At 46.9% G+C, this 15,425-nt stretch overlaps 1 protein-coding gene across 1 annotated transcript in view; it reads right to left on the bottom strand.

Moving 5' to 3' along the window:
- Positions 1–15,425, bottom strand: part of ANKFN1 (ankyrin repeat and fibronectin type III domain containing 1) — a 105,065-nt gene that overhangs the window by 33,478 nt on the left and 56,162 nt on the right. Inside the window, exons 10-11 of the mRNA XM_060272003.2 lie at positions 14,344–14,460; positions 6,275–6,490 (exon numbers count right to left, since the gene is read on the bottom strand). Of these exons, the coding sequence (XP_060127986.2) occupies positions 6,275–6,490; positions 14,344–14,460 (333 nt within the window). The remainder of the gene's footprint in view (positions 1–6,274; positions 6,491–14,343; positions 14,461–15,425) is intronic.

Genomic DNA, 15,425 nt, shown 5'->3' with positions numbered 1-15,425 from the left:
ATGGAAGTGAGAGCTGGGCCATAAAGAAGGCTGATCGCTGAAGAATTGAAGCTTTTGAATTATGGTGCTGGAGGAGACTCTTGAGAGCCCCATGTACTGCAAGAAGATCAAACCTATCCATTCTGAAGGAAATCAGCCCTGAGTGCTCACTGGAAGGACAGATCCTGAAGCTGAAGCTCCAATACTTTGGTCACCTCATGAGAAGAGAAGACTCCTTGGAAAAGACCGTGATGTTGAGAAAGATGGAGGGCACAAGGAGAAGGGGACGACAGAGGACGAGATGGTTGGACAGTGTTCTCGAAGCTACCAACATGAGTTTGACCAAACTGCGGCAGGCATTTGTCCGCAAACAGCTTCCGGGTCATGTGGCCAGCATGACTAGGCCACTTCTGGAGAACCAGAGCAGCGCATGGAAACACCGTTTACTTTCCCGCTGCTTGCATTTTGACCTGCTTTTCAACTGCTAGGTTGGCAGGATCAGGGACCGTGCAACCCCGTCGAGGGGTTTCGAACCACCGACCTTCTGATCAGAAGCCCTAGGCTCTGTGGTTTAGACCATAGCGCCACCCACGTCCCTAATATAGAGGTGTATAAAGTGATAAAAGTTGTATTAATGATAGAGGTGTTTAAAAAATTGCATTGTGCCGAGAAAGTGGGCATAGAGAGGTTTTTCTTCCCTCACCATATACAATACTACAACCAAACGGGACCATTAGGGTGATGACTTTTTACATTTCCCCCCTCAAAAATTATGTCCTGTAGCACAAATGGATGAACTTTTGCCTATTAATGACTAAAATGAGGTATATTCCATTGAAATATTAAAAAAAGGTTACACACAAACCGTTTTTAATTTTTTTGTATGCAGTTTTACCATTTCATAAAATTGTATGAACAATTCTATATATATTTCGTATCAAATTTGGACACAACGCCACATCCCACAATGGGGAGTGTTCTTAGCAACATAGGGTATATAAATGTCACACCTGCGCAAGGTAAAAGCCCCTTTTGGGGACCTCAAAACTCAGCCAGCAGACCCTGCCGGGCATGCTGGGAAAAGAACCTACAGGAGAGGTAGCAAAACAGCGTCCTCTAGCGGCGTCTGTACTGTTACTGCAGCTAAAAAAAGCTTCCTTGTGTGTTTGATGGCCCTATATAATGTTGTATATATGTGACTCTAAAGCTTGGGTTCAATTTTATCTCTGCTTACAGTGACTTCAAAAATGGTCAAAAAACTGATAAATAAAATTTTTAAAATCATTTTGTACATGAGGTTTTTTAATCAAATCTCTTTGAAAGTAAGATTTTATCTAATCTTTAATTAAAGCTCATCAAATTATGATACAGGGAAATGAGGTTGTAAAAAAGTCATCCCCCTTGGGAACCGAATGTCTGCTGTTGACTTCGCTCTGATGTCAAGATGACACTAGCAACATTTCCCAGGGGGACAGGGCAATTCTCCACACGCCCAAGTTGCCAGCAGATGTTTGCCTCAAACAATATAAAGAAGGGATCTTTTTGAAACTCTCACTGAAAGCTTGCACAATTTCTCAGGGGCATCTCGTACATATTTATGGAGTGTATGGATACAAATCGAATGGCATCTCAATCTTGGCAAGGTTTGGCTCAAGCTAGCCTTGAAATAAAATACTTTGTGAGCCCACGCAGCCAAAGGTGGGGTCAAGAAAATGTTGCTGACATTTTAGCACCTGAAAAGCAAAAGCATCATCCCTCTAATTCAGGATTTCCCAATCTTGGGTCCCCAGGTGACTTTGGACTACAACTGCTATCATCCTTGACCACTGGTCCTGCTAGTGAGGGATGATGGGAATTGTAGTCCAAAGTCAGCTGGAGACCCAAGCTTGGGAAATCCTGCTCTAGTCGGTGGCTCCAAAAGCTGGCAATGAGTGATACCCTATTTTTAAGACTTTCAAAATCAAGCTCTGACCACCTGAGATGCCTTCCTGGATGTCTTGTGCTGTGTATCCGTTTCTATCCTTTCTTCTTCATTGAGAATTAAAACTGTTTCTACATATTATTTGCACCCCATACTCCACTCAAATAACCTAAATTCTTCCACAAAGACCTTCATCATGATAAGAGTAGGTGAAATAGTTGCCTAGATTTACCAACAGAAAAAGAGCAACATATACTTCAAACCTCAGAAAAAGGAGATGAGCAGGTGCAACATTGGAATGTGATGAACAAATTGCCCCCTTCCCCCATGCTTGGGTGCCAGGTGGCAGCCAAGTTAGTGCATGGGCTTTTGATGCCACCCAGTGGTGGTGGCTTACAAGTGTCAACAATGGTGAGCAGTCCATTGAGAGCTAAAAGATTCTGGAATAAGATCCATGCTGATCCGAGCAATGGAGATCTAGATAATTGGCCATTTGCCACTTTTTGATGGGGTTATACTCATGAAGGAGCAGGTTTGTTGTCTGGGGGTACTCGATCTCAGGACACAAGGGAGAAATGTGCCAAGAGGAAGGAACGCTTGGCAAATCCACACCGTGATCATCAACTCCCGCCTGGAAACCAATGCCCCCACTGTGGAAGGACGTGTGGATCCAGAATTGGCCTCCACAGTCACTTACGGACCCATTGTTAAAACTGTGCTTATGGAAGACAATCTTACTCAGCTATGAGTGATCGCCAAAGAAGAAGAAGAAGGTAAGACAGGTACATCCATTTCTGGATCAGAATAGCCTGAACCAGGCTTCCTCAACCTCGGCCCTCCAGATGTTTTTGGCCTACAACTCTCATGATCCCTAGCTAACAGGACCAGTGGTCAGGGATGATGGGAATTGTTGTCTCAAAACATCTGGAGGGCCGAAGTTGAGGAAGCCTGACCTAAACCCTGTCATCCATGTGCTGGTGACCTCTGTATTGCATTACTGCAATGTGCTCTAGGTGGGGCCATCCTTGAGGATGACCTAGAAACTGCAGCTAGTGCAAAATGTGGCAGCTCAGTTGCTCACTAGGGAGAGGTATCCCTATGGAGTTACACTGCTGCTGAAGCAACTGCACTGGCTACCAACCTGGATTCAAGGTTGGGTCCAGTAGACCTAAAAGATAGCACCATTCCCTACATATCCAACTGGTCACTGTGTTCTGAAGGACAGGGCTTCCTGCATATGCCATCCTAGCAGGAGGTCTTTTCCCCATAGTATAAAAATTGGGCCTATAGTGTGGTGGCACCTACTCTCTCCAATGCACATCAGGCAAGCACCTTCTCTATGGGCTTTTGGGCCCCTGCCAAAGAGGTTCAACTTTCAACTAGCTTCCTAAAAGCTCTATCCCAGGGTGGTATCTGTCCTGTATCTGAATTGATTTCATGCATGCATTGTTAATAATAATAATAATAATAATAATAATAATAATAATAATATATTTATACCTCACCCATCTGGCTGGGTTTCCCCAGCCACTCTGGGCGGCCTCCAACAGAAAAATGAAATAAAATAACCTATTAAACATTAAAAGCCTCCCTAAACAGGGCTGCCTTCAGATGTCTTCTAAAAATCTGGTAGCTGTTTTTCTCTTTGACATCTGATGGGAGGGCGTTCCACAGGGTGGGCGCCACCACCGAGAAGGCCCTTGTTGTTTTAAACTGTTTTTATATTCAGAGTTGTTGTTTTTAGAAAAGTATTTTTATATGCCATTGTTTGCTGCTGTTTTTATATATGTTGCTAATCCCTTTGAGAGGGCTTAGGGGAAGCCATCCATAAATGAAATAAACACATCGTCGAAACCTTTTGCAAATGCCACTTTGCAAAAAAAAAAACCTGCAGCAACCTGGTCTGCCACTGCTATTCTCAAGGGTCCAGTTTGCCAATCCCCTCAAAGCTGTGGTTAAGAGTCCCCAGCCCAAAGTATCCAATAAACGGACCACTGGGTACTGCTGCTTTTTGTGCTTGGAAATACAATGCCGTTAAAACTGCTGAAGGCAATTGGTTCACGTCAGAATGATGTCAGGGAAAGTCCTGGGTGCATCAGCCCAACCGGCGGCTAAAGTTTGCTGCCGGAATAAAACCAGCCATCAAACATGAGCCACTTTCCATTCTCGCAACACAAGTATCTTTATGATCAGAAAGAGCTCTCCAAGAGGGCTGGCACCATCCACTGGTATGTACTTAACTAGCGCCCATAAAGCAAAAGAAAGAAAAGATTAGCGGTGCATTAGATAGAGAGCATTTCTTAACGATAACCCTAATAAATGAAGCCGACTGCCATCCTGAGTTATGTGTGCCACTGGAGAGCTTAGCTGCCAAGTATCCCGTTTTTCGCAGGAACCCCCCCCCCCCGGATTTTAATCCGTTTCCTGCTGTTCTCCCGAATGGAGAAAAATCCTGGAAATCCCCCGGATTTCCTACCTGCCAGGGAGCCTCCATTTTGGGTGTTACATTTGTGGGCACTGGAAATAGGGCAGAGCGGCCCCGGAAGTTGCTTCTACGCAACGTCGGGTGCCGCGCCGCTGCTGATCCCGCATTTTTCAGCGGGGGACTTGGCAGGTATGCTGGAGAGGGTGAGAATTAAGGCACCCGGCCCCATGCCTTCACTCCTGAAACTGTTGCATTATCTGCCATTGCTATGCTTGGCTCCAAGCAAGGCAATCAGATCTTCATTATCACAAGCTTTTCATGAACAAAATAGCCATTAATGGAACTGCCCCCCTGCCCGCAATGGAAACTAGGTGGAAATGTGATCAGACCTGGGTTTTTTTTTTTGAGGGGTGGGGTGGGGTTGGTTGGTCCTTATATTAAAATATACTCTGTTCTTCTCACCCTGCTTTTTCATACGTGTAATGCATTTTTAATACCACAAGCCTAGCGTAGATCCAGTGTGCATATCCTCGCTCTCACATCTCTTTTAAATTAGGCCAAACCCCCAATGGGGAGAGCGGCGATGTGGTTTATTATGAGCTGTTGATTTTCAGTGCTTAATTCCGATTGCTCCAGCTGGCTTCTCTGGAGCCGTTATGGAGTTAAATGGGTCGGTGAGATAAATGCTCGCAATAGCTAATATAGGAGGGAGGCAAAAGCAGGGCTCCCTTGAAACCAGGGAGCTGGCTCTGGTTTCTCGTGCCAGGGCTGCCTGTGAGGTTTCCCTGCACTCCCACTTTGGCATTTCACGCTCTACCAAGCTATATGAGAAGAAAGGGCCATGGGAATCACATGCCAGGACACAGTTTCTTGGCTGGATGTCTTTTGGTCCTGGTTGTTGAAGTGCCACAGCTCCCCTGCTTCTTGTTGAACATTTTCTGGCATCCGGGTTTCTGTTGTTTTTGCCTGGCTCTCTTGCAATCATCATCTTGCTGAGCATCTGCCTGATTTTTCTCCTCCTCTATTGCTGCATTTGTTCCCATCTTTCCGCTTTTGCCCAGAATTCTTAACTCGGCTTGTTTGCCTGGTATTCCTGGGTGGGTGTCAATTCTGCAAAGACCTCCCAGTAGTTGAACTTTGGCCCCATTGCAATCAGTTGGACACTAAGTTCAACCAAATTAAGTCTCGATCTGGTGTGTGTGTGTGTGCGTGTCTGGGGCTGAGCCCAGCCAGCTCAATGCTGATACAGTGGTACCTCAGTTTACAAACACAATTGGTTCCGGAAGTCTGTACTTAACCTGAAGCGTACTTAACCTGAAGCGAACTTTCCCATTGAAAGTAATGGAAAGTGGATTAATCCGTTCCAGACAGGTCTGCGGAATACTTAAACTGAAAATACTCAAACCGAGGCGTACTTAAACCAAGGCATGACTGTATAATGTTGGCCATAGTCTCACCTGTGATATGGGCTGTGCCCCATAGTGGTTGCTCTTTTTGAAAAAGATAAAATTGGCTGCCCATGCCCCAAAGACAGATTTTCACTGAACAGCTCAGTCGGTTAGAGCAGGCTTCCTCAGACTTGGCCCTCCAGATGTTTTTGGCCCACAACTCCCGTGATCCCTAGCTAGCAGGACCAGTGGTCAAGGATGATGGGAATTGTAGTCTCAAAACATCTAGAGGGCTGAGTTTGAGAAAGCCTGAGTTAGAGCATGGTGCTGACAACCAGCAAGGTCGCAGGCTCGGTCCCCATATGGGACAGCTACATATTCCTGCATTGCAGGGGGTTGGACTAGATGATCCTCAGGTTCCCTTTCAATTCTACCATTCTGTGATTCTGTAGTGAGCTGCATTTCAGTTGCTGGGTTGGGTCCCCAAGTTTCAGGGTCCGTTTTTTTTTTCCCAGAAGGAAAGCTTGGTTAGTTGAAAAGTTTAACATAGCAAAATGATACCTGGATTGTGATGAGCAAGATGTCCAATGCAACGGGCTCTTCCGGTGTTGAAAGGGATTTTCTCTGGCTTTGTAGTTTGGATATCTGCATCCACTTGCCATTAAAAAAGGAATAGAGAGTCTCCACTTCTCTTATTGTAACTATGATGATATTGCCATGCCGGTCCTTGATTGGTTCATAGTAGACTCGGCCCAAGTTGTGTGTACCAAGCAGATTCTTTATGCAGCAGGTGGGAGAGATGGAAAATAAAAGACAACAGAAAGCATAATTATTGACTTATTTCCACAAATTCTGGTATATATACACCTTCATTGATCTGGGGACCTGAGTGGAAGTGCTACCAGAACAGCTGGCCAATGCAAGAGGAAAAGACAGCATAACAGCCGGACCTTTAAAATATTCACCACATCAGCTTTACACCTTCCCCACTTTTGCAAGATGGTAAATTCCAAACATGAGCAGCTGGCTATATCCCTCCTGGTGAGTCTGCAAGTATGCTGCAATGACAGACTCACTGTGCCTGGTACCTTGGTTTTCGAACGTCTCGAAAGTCAAACGTTTTGGTTTTTGAACACCGAAAACCCTGAAGTAACTGCTTCCATTTTAGAACGCAATTCAGAAGTCAAACGTGCCACACAGCTTCTGTATTGAGTTTTCCGTAAGTAAATGCTTTCGGAAGTAAATGAATCGGTTTTCAAACATTTCGGAACGGTCTTTTGGAACAGATGATGTTTGAAAACTGAGGTACCACTGTATATCTTGTCCAGTAATTATGTAACTGCTCAAATACAGTCCTACCTTGGTACTCAAATGGCTTGGCTCCTGAACAAATCAGCTCCCGTTCGCCGCAAACCCAGGAGTGTTCCGGTTTGCAAATGTTCTTTGGAAGCTGAACGTCCAACGTGGCTTCCGCAGCTTCCGATTGAGTGCAGGAAGCTCCTGCAGCCAATCAGAAGCCGCGCCTTGGTTGCCAAATGTTTTCAGAAGTCAAACGGACGTCCGGAACAGATTCCGTTCAACAACCAAGGTATGGCTGTATACCTATACAGTGGTACGTCGCAAGACGAATGCCTCGGGCAACAAAAAACTCACTAGACGAAAGCGTCTAGCGATTCTTTGTTGCCTCGCAAGATGAAGCTTTCTATGGCCGCGTCTCGCAAGACTTTTTTTTTTTTGCCGTCTGCCGTTTGCTTCCATCAAGACGAAAAATTTCGTAAGATGGCACGACCCACGGAACGAATTATTTTCGTCTTGCAAGGTACCACTGTATCAATCTATGCATACATACACACACACATATATAGGGCAGAAGACGTTGGAAAGACGAAGGGTGACATATGTGCCATTACCCTATAGCAGGCATAGGCAACCTTGGCTCTCCAGATTTTTTGGAACTACAACTCCCATGATCCCTAGCTAACAGGGCCAGTGGTCAGGGATCATGGGAGTTGTAGTTCCAAAACATCTGGAGAGCCAAGGTTGCCTATGCCTGCCCTATAGCAAGTACTGTATGGCCGTTGGTCCATCTAGACCAGCATTTCCTGCTCTGACTGGTAGCAGGAGCTTTCCAGGATTTACAATACTCCCTTCTGCTGGGGTTTGAGCATGGATCTGTCTGCACACCGATCATGTGCTCTGCCACTGAGCTGCGAACCCCTCCTATGCCACTGAGCCGAAAGTGAAGCAAACGTTCCATTCTGCTGCATTGTTGCCAGTTAATTGACAAACAAGAATGGAAAAGAGCGAGGGAGAGAGAAAAGCGGTCTGGCATAGGCCGTAAATCACATCGCACCGAAACCAATGGCAAAGCTCCCATTGAGTTTTAATGGAAATGGACCAAATCCATTGCCTTAGATCTCTTCTCACAGATGGTAATGGGAGTTTTCACACTTACTTCAAAGGAAGGAGAATTAATCCAATATGGAGATCCGTTTGAAACTCTCTCTGTGTATCCCTCAGTGCAGCTAAGGAAAAGTTATGCCAGGACGGCTGGGTAGAATATGTATAAATATTTGACAGCAGGGGTGGGGACCCTGTGGCCCTCCAGATGTTGCTGACTCCAACTCCCACCGGCTTGGCCAGCATGGCCAATGGTCAAGGACGATGGGAGCTGTAATTCAGCAACATCTGGAGGGTCATAAAAGTTTAGATCTGTGGTTTATAGGGTTGGTTCACTCTATAATAAGGCAGGGCATGTTTGGAATCCTCTCTTGACCGTAGGCCAACATACAGAGAGACACTATTGGGATTCTCTCTATTCGTCATCAGTAATGTATCTGGATTTCGATCTTCTTAAACGGAAAGGGCATCAAAAATACAGCCAAGTTTGAAAGGTTGCCGTTTGCTGGAGTTGTTTAGGGCTACAGAACGTGTCGATTTCTCTGGAATATATTTATATAAAAAGCACAGTGTGTTCGAGAAAACAGCTTCGGCCATGAATATGAAAGCATTCTGGCAGAATGAATGAAAGCTGAAGGGGTAGGGGGAGAGACTTTGAAAAGGAAATGAAATAATATCGGCCTAAGGGCAAAATGAATGGGAGATGTGCATGGGTTCTATGGCTGCGCAGCTGCCATTCGTTTAATACTGTTGTCGTTGTTTTACATTAATATGCTGAAACTAAAACATTCAAAAGTTGTACACAGTCAACTGCTAAGATGAATAATTTTGATGGAGCCACAGTTAGCCTAAAAGTTGTCCAGTTTCCCATATTATATTCAACTGTTCTTTTAACCGGTAGGGTCCCCCCCACCCTTTCTGAAACTTGGCAGCAAGCATTCTTGCAGCAGTTACCATGTGTGAGATCAGTTCTCTGTCTTTATAAGACAATGGACCACTCCATTCTAACAGGACTTCTGCAGAAGAACTTCTCGCAAGATCACGATTCTTGCCAGGTCAACATCTCGGAGGAATCTGGCGGGCCTTTCTAGATGTGTACAGGCTAATCATCACTGGAAACAGAATGCTAAACTAGCTGGGCAATTGCTGGGGTTCGTATCCATCAATAAAGCACCTCCTTATAAGGCATGTTGACTCCATAGCAATCAGCTCCTGAAGAGATGCCCAGATGTCTCAAAAAGAAAAAAAGAAAAATCCCTAGCATTTAAAATATGCTCCTTGCTTTGGAAGTTCTCAAAAGATCTACAGTCAGCGAGTCAGGGGTGGGAGCTGTTTAAAAGGAAAAAGCTGAATTGACAATGTGGCACATTGTACATGTATGAAAGCAGAAGGCCTGGACATTAACCTTAATGACATTCTCATCTGAGAGATAAAGCCACCCTGAGCTGACTTTATCTGCACTTAGCAGACACTATTTACTTCTGAACAGCATTATTAAAATTGTTTATAACCAGAGCACTCCAGAGCTACCCGACACAGTGACTGCCATTTAGAAATGGCTTTAAGTAGCTATTTTAGCTGTAGGCATTGCCATCTAATGCACACAGTAGGCGTTCTGTATCCTTACGGGCCTTCTTCTCTTCGGCTGCCCATAAAACGTTGCTCAGAGGGTCGGATAGACTTATTTCATTTATCATAAAGAGGTCGTACGAACACGATTGGTGCTCTATTTCTTTTGCCACAGGGGCAACAGACTACAACTCAGGGCCTCTCATTCAGGCTGGCTGTGCAGCTGGGCACAATTTGCGCATGCGGGTGAGGGAGCACGGGATTTTTAAAGCCAAATTCTCCACGGCATCCACTTCTCACACAGCGAACGGCGCATTAGGTAGAAAAGATTTAGCTCTGCAAGCCAACTTGTGGGCTGGGGTGCTTGTGTAAGCATAAACCTGTAAGCATCTGAGCATCGACGGGAAACTAGCCCCCCCCCCCATGAGACATGGTGAATTTTCCTTCTTTGCAAAACAAGGGATGGGGATTGGATCTGGCCTGCTGGCCAAATCCAACAGGTGGATAGTGCCAGGGGATTAGTTTGGGGAGTGACCCTGGGTGCAGAATTTCTGAGTGGGTGCGAAACAAGGGCCCTCACCACAGCATGGCTTGGCCCGGTGATCCTCTCCACCCACCAAGGGCCACACTGACTGGCTGAGCTCCCCTCTGTGCAGGCAGACAGGCAGCTCAGTGTGGCCCCGCTTTGCTTCAGTGGTGGTGGGGAGTCACTCCGGCCGAGTCAGCAGTGAGGGCTGGGCTGGGCTGGAGCCCTCCCTCCCGGTGTGTGTGAGATGACTTTTTCATTTTTTCCCTCAAAAATTATTTCCTGTAGCACAAATAGATGAATTTTTGCGTATCAATGACTAAAATGAGGTATATTCCATTGAAATATTTAAAAAGGTTACGCACAAACCGTTTAAAAATTTTTTGTATGCCGTTTTACCATTTCATTAAATTGTATTAACAATTCTATACAGTGGTACCTCGGTTTATGAACACAATTGGTTCTGGAAGTCTGTTCATAAACTGAAGCGTTCATAAACTGAAGCAAACTTTCCCATTGAAAGTAATGGAGAGTGAATTAATCCGTTCCAGATGGGTCCGCGGCGTTCGTAAACCAAAAATTCGTAAACCGAGGTGTTCATAAACCGAGGTTCCACTGTATATATTTCGTATCAAATTTGGACACAACACCACATCCCACAATGGGGAGTGTTCTTAGCAACATAGGGTATACAAATGTCACACCTGCGCAAGGTAAAAGCCCCTTTTGGGGACCTCAAAACTCAGCCAGCAGACCCTGCCGGGCATGCTGGGAAAAGAACCTACAGGAGAGGTAGCAAAACATCGTCCTCTAGCGGCGTCTATACTGTTACTGCAGCTAAAAAAAGCTTCCTTGTGTGTTTGATGACCCTATATAATGTTGTATATATGTGACTCTAAAGCTTGGGTTCAATTTTATATCTGCTTACAGTGACTTCAAAAATGGTCAAAAAACTGATAAATAATTTTTTTAAAATCATTTTGTACGTGAGGTTTTTTTTTTAAATCAAATCTCTCTGAAAGTACGGTAAGATTTTATCTAATCTTTAATAAAAGCTCATCAAATTATGATGCAGGGAAATGAGGTTGTAAAAAAGTCATCACCCTAGTGTGCACCTATCGGAGAGAGCCAGTGTGGTGTAGTGGTTAAGAGCGGTAGACTCATAATCTGGGGAGCCGGGTTCGCGTCTCCGCTCCTCCACATGCAGCTGCTGGATGACCTTGGGCTAGTCACACTTCTCTGAAGTCTCTCAGCCCCACTCACCTCACAGAGTGTTTGTTGTGGGGGAGGAAGGGAAAGGAGATTGTTAGCCGCTTTGAGACTCCTTTGGGTAGTGATAAAGCGGGATATCAAATCCAAATTCTTCTTCTTCTTCACCTGCCCAAGGCACCAACAACCACTGCTATGCTACATGGTAGGCAGGGCATCTCATCTGTTGATCACTCGATGTTGCAGTGATGTTAGTTGGCCAGTTTTGATGCACGTGGCTTGCGGGGAGTCATGCAGAGAAGTCTCAACTATCAGCTGATCACCAGGGCTTCAAAGCACTGTGGACAATGAGGTACAGACCTTGGGGACCAGCTGATTGCTGGGGCATGCAAAGAACTGCACAGGGCTTTGAAGGTGCCCGCCAACCACCTTTTGGCCCAGCTGTGTTTTTACCTGCCTCACACTGTCATAGCTGCCAAGTTATCCCTTTTTTAAAGGGATTTTCTTTTATGCTGAATAGGCTTCCTCGCAAGAAAAGGGAAAACTTGGCAGCTATGCTCACACTCGATATCATATGTGATTTCAAGTGTGGGGCAGGTGAGTGTAGCTTAGCCATAATGGGCCAAAGAGGGAAGTCTGGTGGGCTGCAACAGGCCTGTGGGTCACAGTCCCCACCCCCGTGACCTAAAATGTCATCAAAATCAAACGGTAGCAGAACCATCACCTGGGGTTCCTTCTAGCTCCTGCAGGTGCCTATCTTAAATCCATACCTGCCAAGTTGCTGTCAGAGAAATAAGGGACCGGGCCGGAAAGAGCAGACCGGAAGTAGCGCTGCCGCCATTTTGGAACTGGGCGGAGCATGCTCAGAAGTGACTTTTGATGCTGCTTTGCCCAGTTCCAAAATGGCCGCCGCGCCAGAAGTCGCACTGCAGCCATTTTGGAACTGGGCAGAGCAGCATCAAAAGTCGCTTCTGAGCATGCTCCGCCCAGTTCCAAAATGGGAGCCGCGCCAGAATAAACCGGAGAAAAACAAAAAAAATCTGTTTTTTTCAGCTAGCAACAGCTGGAAAAACGGGGATTTCCCGGGGAAAATGGGAGACTTGGCAGCTATGCTTAAATCTATCATATGGTAGTCCTGGCATTGATGGCAGTCTTCTTCAGACAGTCTTGGGACTGGATTGTCATGTGCCTGCTAAGGTACTTGGTTGTCAGAATCATTCCCTGTGGTGGTTGGAGCCCACTGGGGATTGGAGATTTGGAAGGCAAAGGAGGTTGACAGTCAATGATGTCAGCGCCATTGGGAGAGCTAACAAATTCCAGTTTTGTCCCTTCTCCCCTTCCCTGATCAGAGGTGCCGTCTTGTGCCCAAGATTGAGGGCCCCATTGCACAACTGCGATGTTATGCGCACAGCACATGTTGTGTGTGTGTGTGTGACGTCACATTGTCAGGAGGAGGCTGAGCATGGAGCCCAATGTGACACGGCTTTCCAATGTGACACAGCTTCCTCTCTCTCACTCAAGAGTAGCCGGCCACTGAACTGTGCCATGCTTGGCTCTGTGCTCAGCCTCCTGGCCCCCTGGCAGCAGATATTGAGGTGGCTGAAGACATCTCCGCCTCTAGGAGTTGGTGTGCCTCGCCCAGATGAGTTCTACAAAAGCAAAACATTGAGACTAAGTACTGGGTGTAAGCACTAGCGGAGCTTCATTCTCCGGCACCGGGGGTGGAGAGCAGGTGGGGGCATGGCTGGTGCATGTTCTGGGGGCGTGACGTGCATTCTGGGGGCATGGTGCGCCAACCGTAGGGGCGGGGCACGCGATCTGGGGTGGGGCACCCAGCGCGGGCGGGGAGCAGCTGCCATGGCACCCTCGGGATCCTGCTGCCTGGGGCAGAGCACCCCCATCGCCCCTCCCTTCCTACACCCCCTGGGTGTAAGTTGGAAAGCAGTTGGGGATCGGGGGGGGGGGGGTTGAGGGCTGACTGAGGCTGATGGGGCAGCGCCCCATTCGCCCTAATTGGCTCAGCCTTTCCACTTGTTTCTCCATGGTCACGGCGTTACTAGGAACAGGAGGGGCAAGTCACACAATCTGACAGTTCATCTGGAGGATGACCTTCCAAGGACAAGATGAGAGGACGGCCAGGAGGCCTCTATGCAGTCACACAATTCCCTAGGGGTGCGTGTGTCTATCTCTGTGTATGAATGTGTGGAGGTCCTGCCAGGTCAGATCCTGCCAGATCCATTCAGCTCACAGACCACCAACTGACCACCATTCAGTGGCGTAGCATGGGTTGCCAGTGCCCGGGGCTGCACAGAGGTGGTGGGTGGGTGGGAGGGAGGGAGGGAAACGGACGGAGTATGCATGCGCGTCCAACTGCCTAACGGCGCCTGCAGCAACCAGGAGATCGCAGCCGCAGAAATAAGAAAAAAGAGACCTTTCCGTTGTCTGGAAAGGTCACTTCCTGGTTCAACGGAGCCCAGCAACGGAAGCCCACAGCTGTATTGAGGCAGCACCAGGTGTTGAAATTTTGCACCTGGGACAACTGCCTCTGTGGACCCTCCCACACTATGCCACTGTCACCATTCACTTACATTAAGCATGTATCTCCACCAACAGGGATGAATGTGTGATGTATTTTCTCAATCTACACTCCTGGGCTTCCTTCCTTCCTTCCTTCCTTCCTTCCTTCCTTCCTTCCTTCCTTCCTTCCTTCCTTCCTTCCTTCCTTCCTTCCTTCCTTCCTTCCTGTTATTGACAGCCTGCAAGCTCCGGCTGGCGTGTCAGACTCTGCTGCTTGCTTCACAGCAGAAGATAATTCTCCCCCAGAGGACAGGAAGTGCTGAAGCAAGTGACAGGTGGCAGCCTCCTGCCCTCCGAGGCCATAAACTTGTGGAAACCTGCGACCGAAAAATACACCGGTGCCACTGACCTGTAACTGGGCCGTTGCAGAGAGCATTTTCTGCCTGGCTTGGAGGGCGGTGGATGATGACACGGAGACAGACATGTTTTGTCTCAGCCACCTGATATCATCCCACATACAAGAAAGCTGCAAAAATCGGGGTGGGTGGTTGTGGGGGAAGAGAGAAAGAGAGGATTAATTCCCCCCTCCCAAAAGTAAGCTGCTGTTCATTTTGCAGTTCTGTGGGTGGCACTGTTAATAAATGATCAGAACGACGTTGCCTCTCGCCAACGTAAACAGCACACACCTCTCCCAGTCCATCTGTGCACCCATCCTATTAAAATATAGGTCACTGAGTGTTGTCAGTGGGGCCCAGAAGCGACAAGAGGAGAGGGTCGCATTTGCATCTGGTGCTTCTTAACTCTTCACAAATGTCTAGCCAGCTGTTTAAGGCTCTTTCCTCCCCCTTTTACCGTGAAGCTGTAGCTAATACCAGTCCCATGTCTATTTCCCTTTGGGATTTTAAGCAATAAAATAACTGTCAAAGGACATCTGTGCCGTAAAAGCCCAAAGACTTAGCAGGATGGGGCGAGGCACCCTCAGACTAATCAAAACTGCTTTACAGGGGCAATGAATGAATGAATGAATGAATGAATGAATGAATGAATGAATGAATGAATGAAGGGTCTTCTAGGAATAGTTTGAAAGTATGGGGGTCCATAACCAGAACACTATGGATTGATTTATATCCCACCTGTCCTCCAAGGAGCTTTAGGTGATGCACGCAGCTCCCCTCCCTCACCAATATATCCTCACAACAACTCTGTGAAGTAGGTTGAGCATTGGTGATTGGATCCTTGATGTGTAGCTCCCTGACCACTGCACCACTCAGTGGCCCTAACTATAATGTGGACAATTCTATCTTGCCTATGATGTAGCCCCCTTCAGTGCCTCTTTCCTTGTTTTGTAGTATAGGAGCTTTATTTAGGTAAAGGTAAAGGGACGCGGGTGGCTCTGTGGTCTAAACCACTGAGCCTCTTGGGCTTGCCGATCGGAAGGTCGGCGGTTCGAATTCCCGCGATGGGGTGAGCTCCCATTGCTCTGTCCCAGCT

The sequence above is a fragment of the Zootoca vivipara genome, chromosome 2 (genome assembly GCF_965207765.1).
Source record: "Zootoca vivipara chromosome 2, rZooViv2.hap1.1, whole genome shotgun sequence".
NCBI classification, from domain to species: Eukaryota; Metazoa; Chordata; class Lepidosauria; order Squamata; family Lacertidae; genus Zootoca; species Zootoca vivipara.
This window is presented reverse-complemented; position numbering and strand designations above follow the sequence as displayed.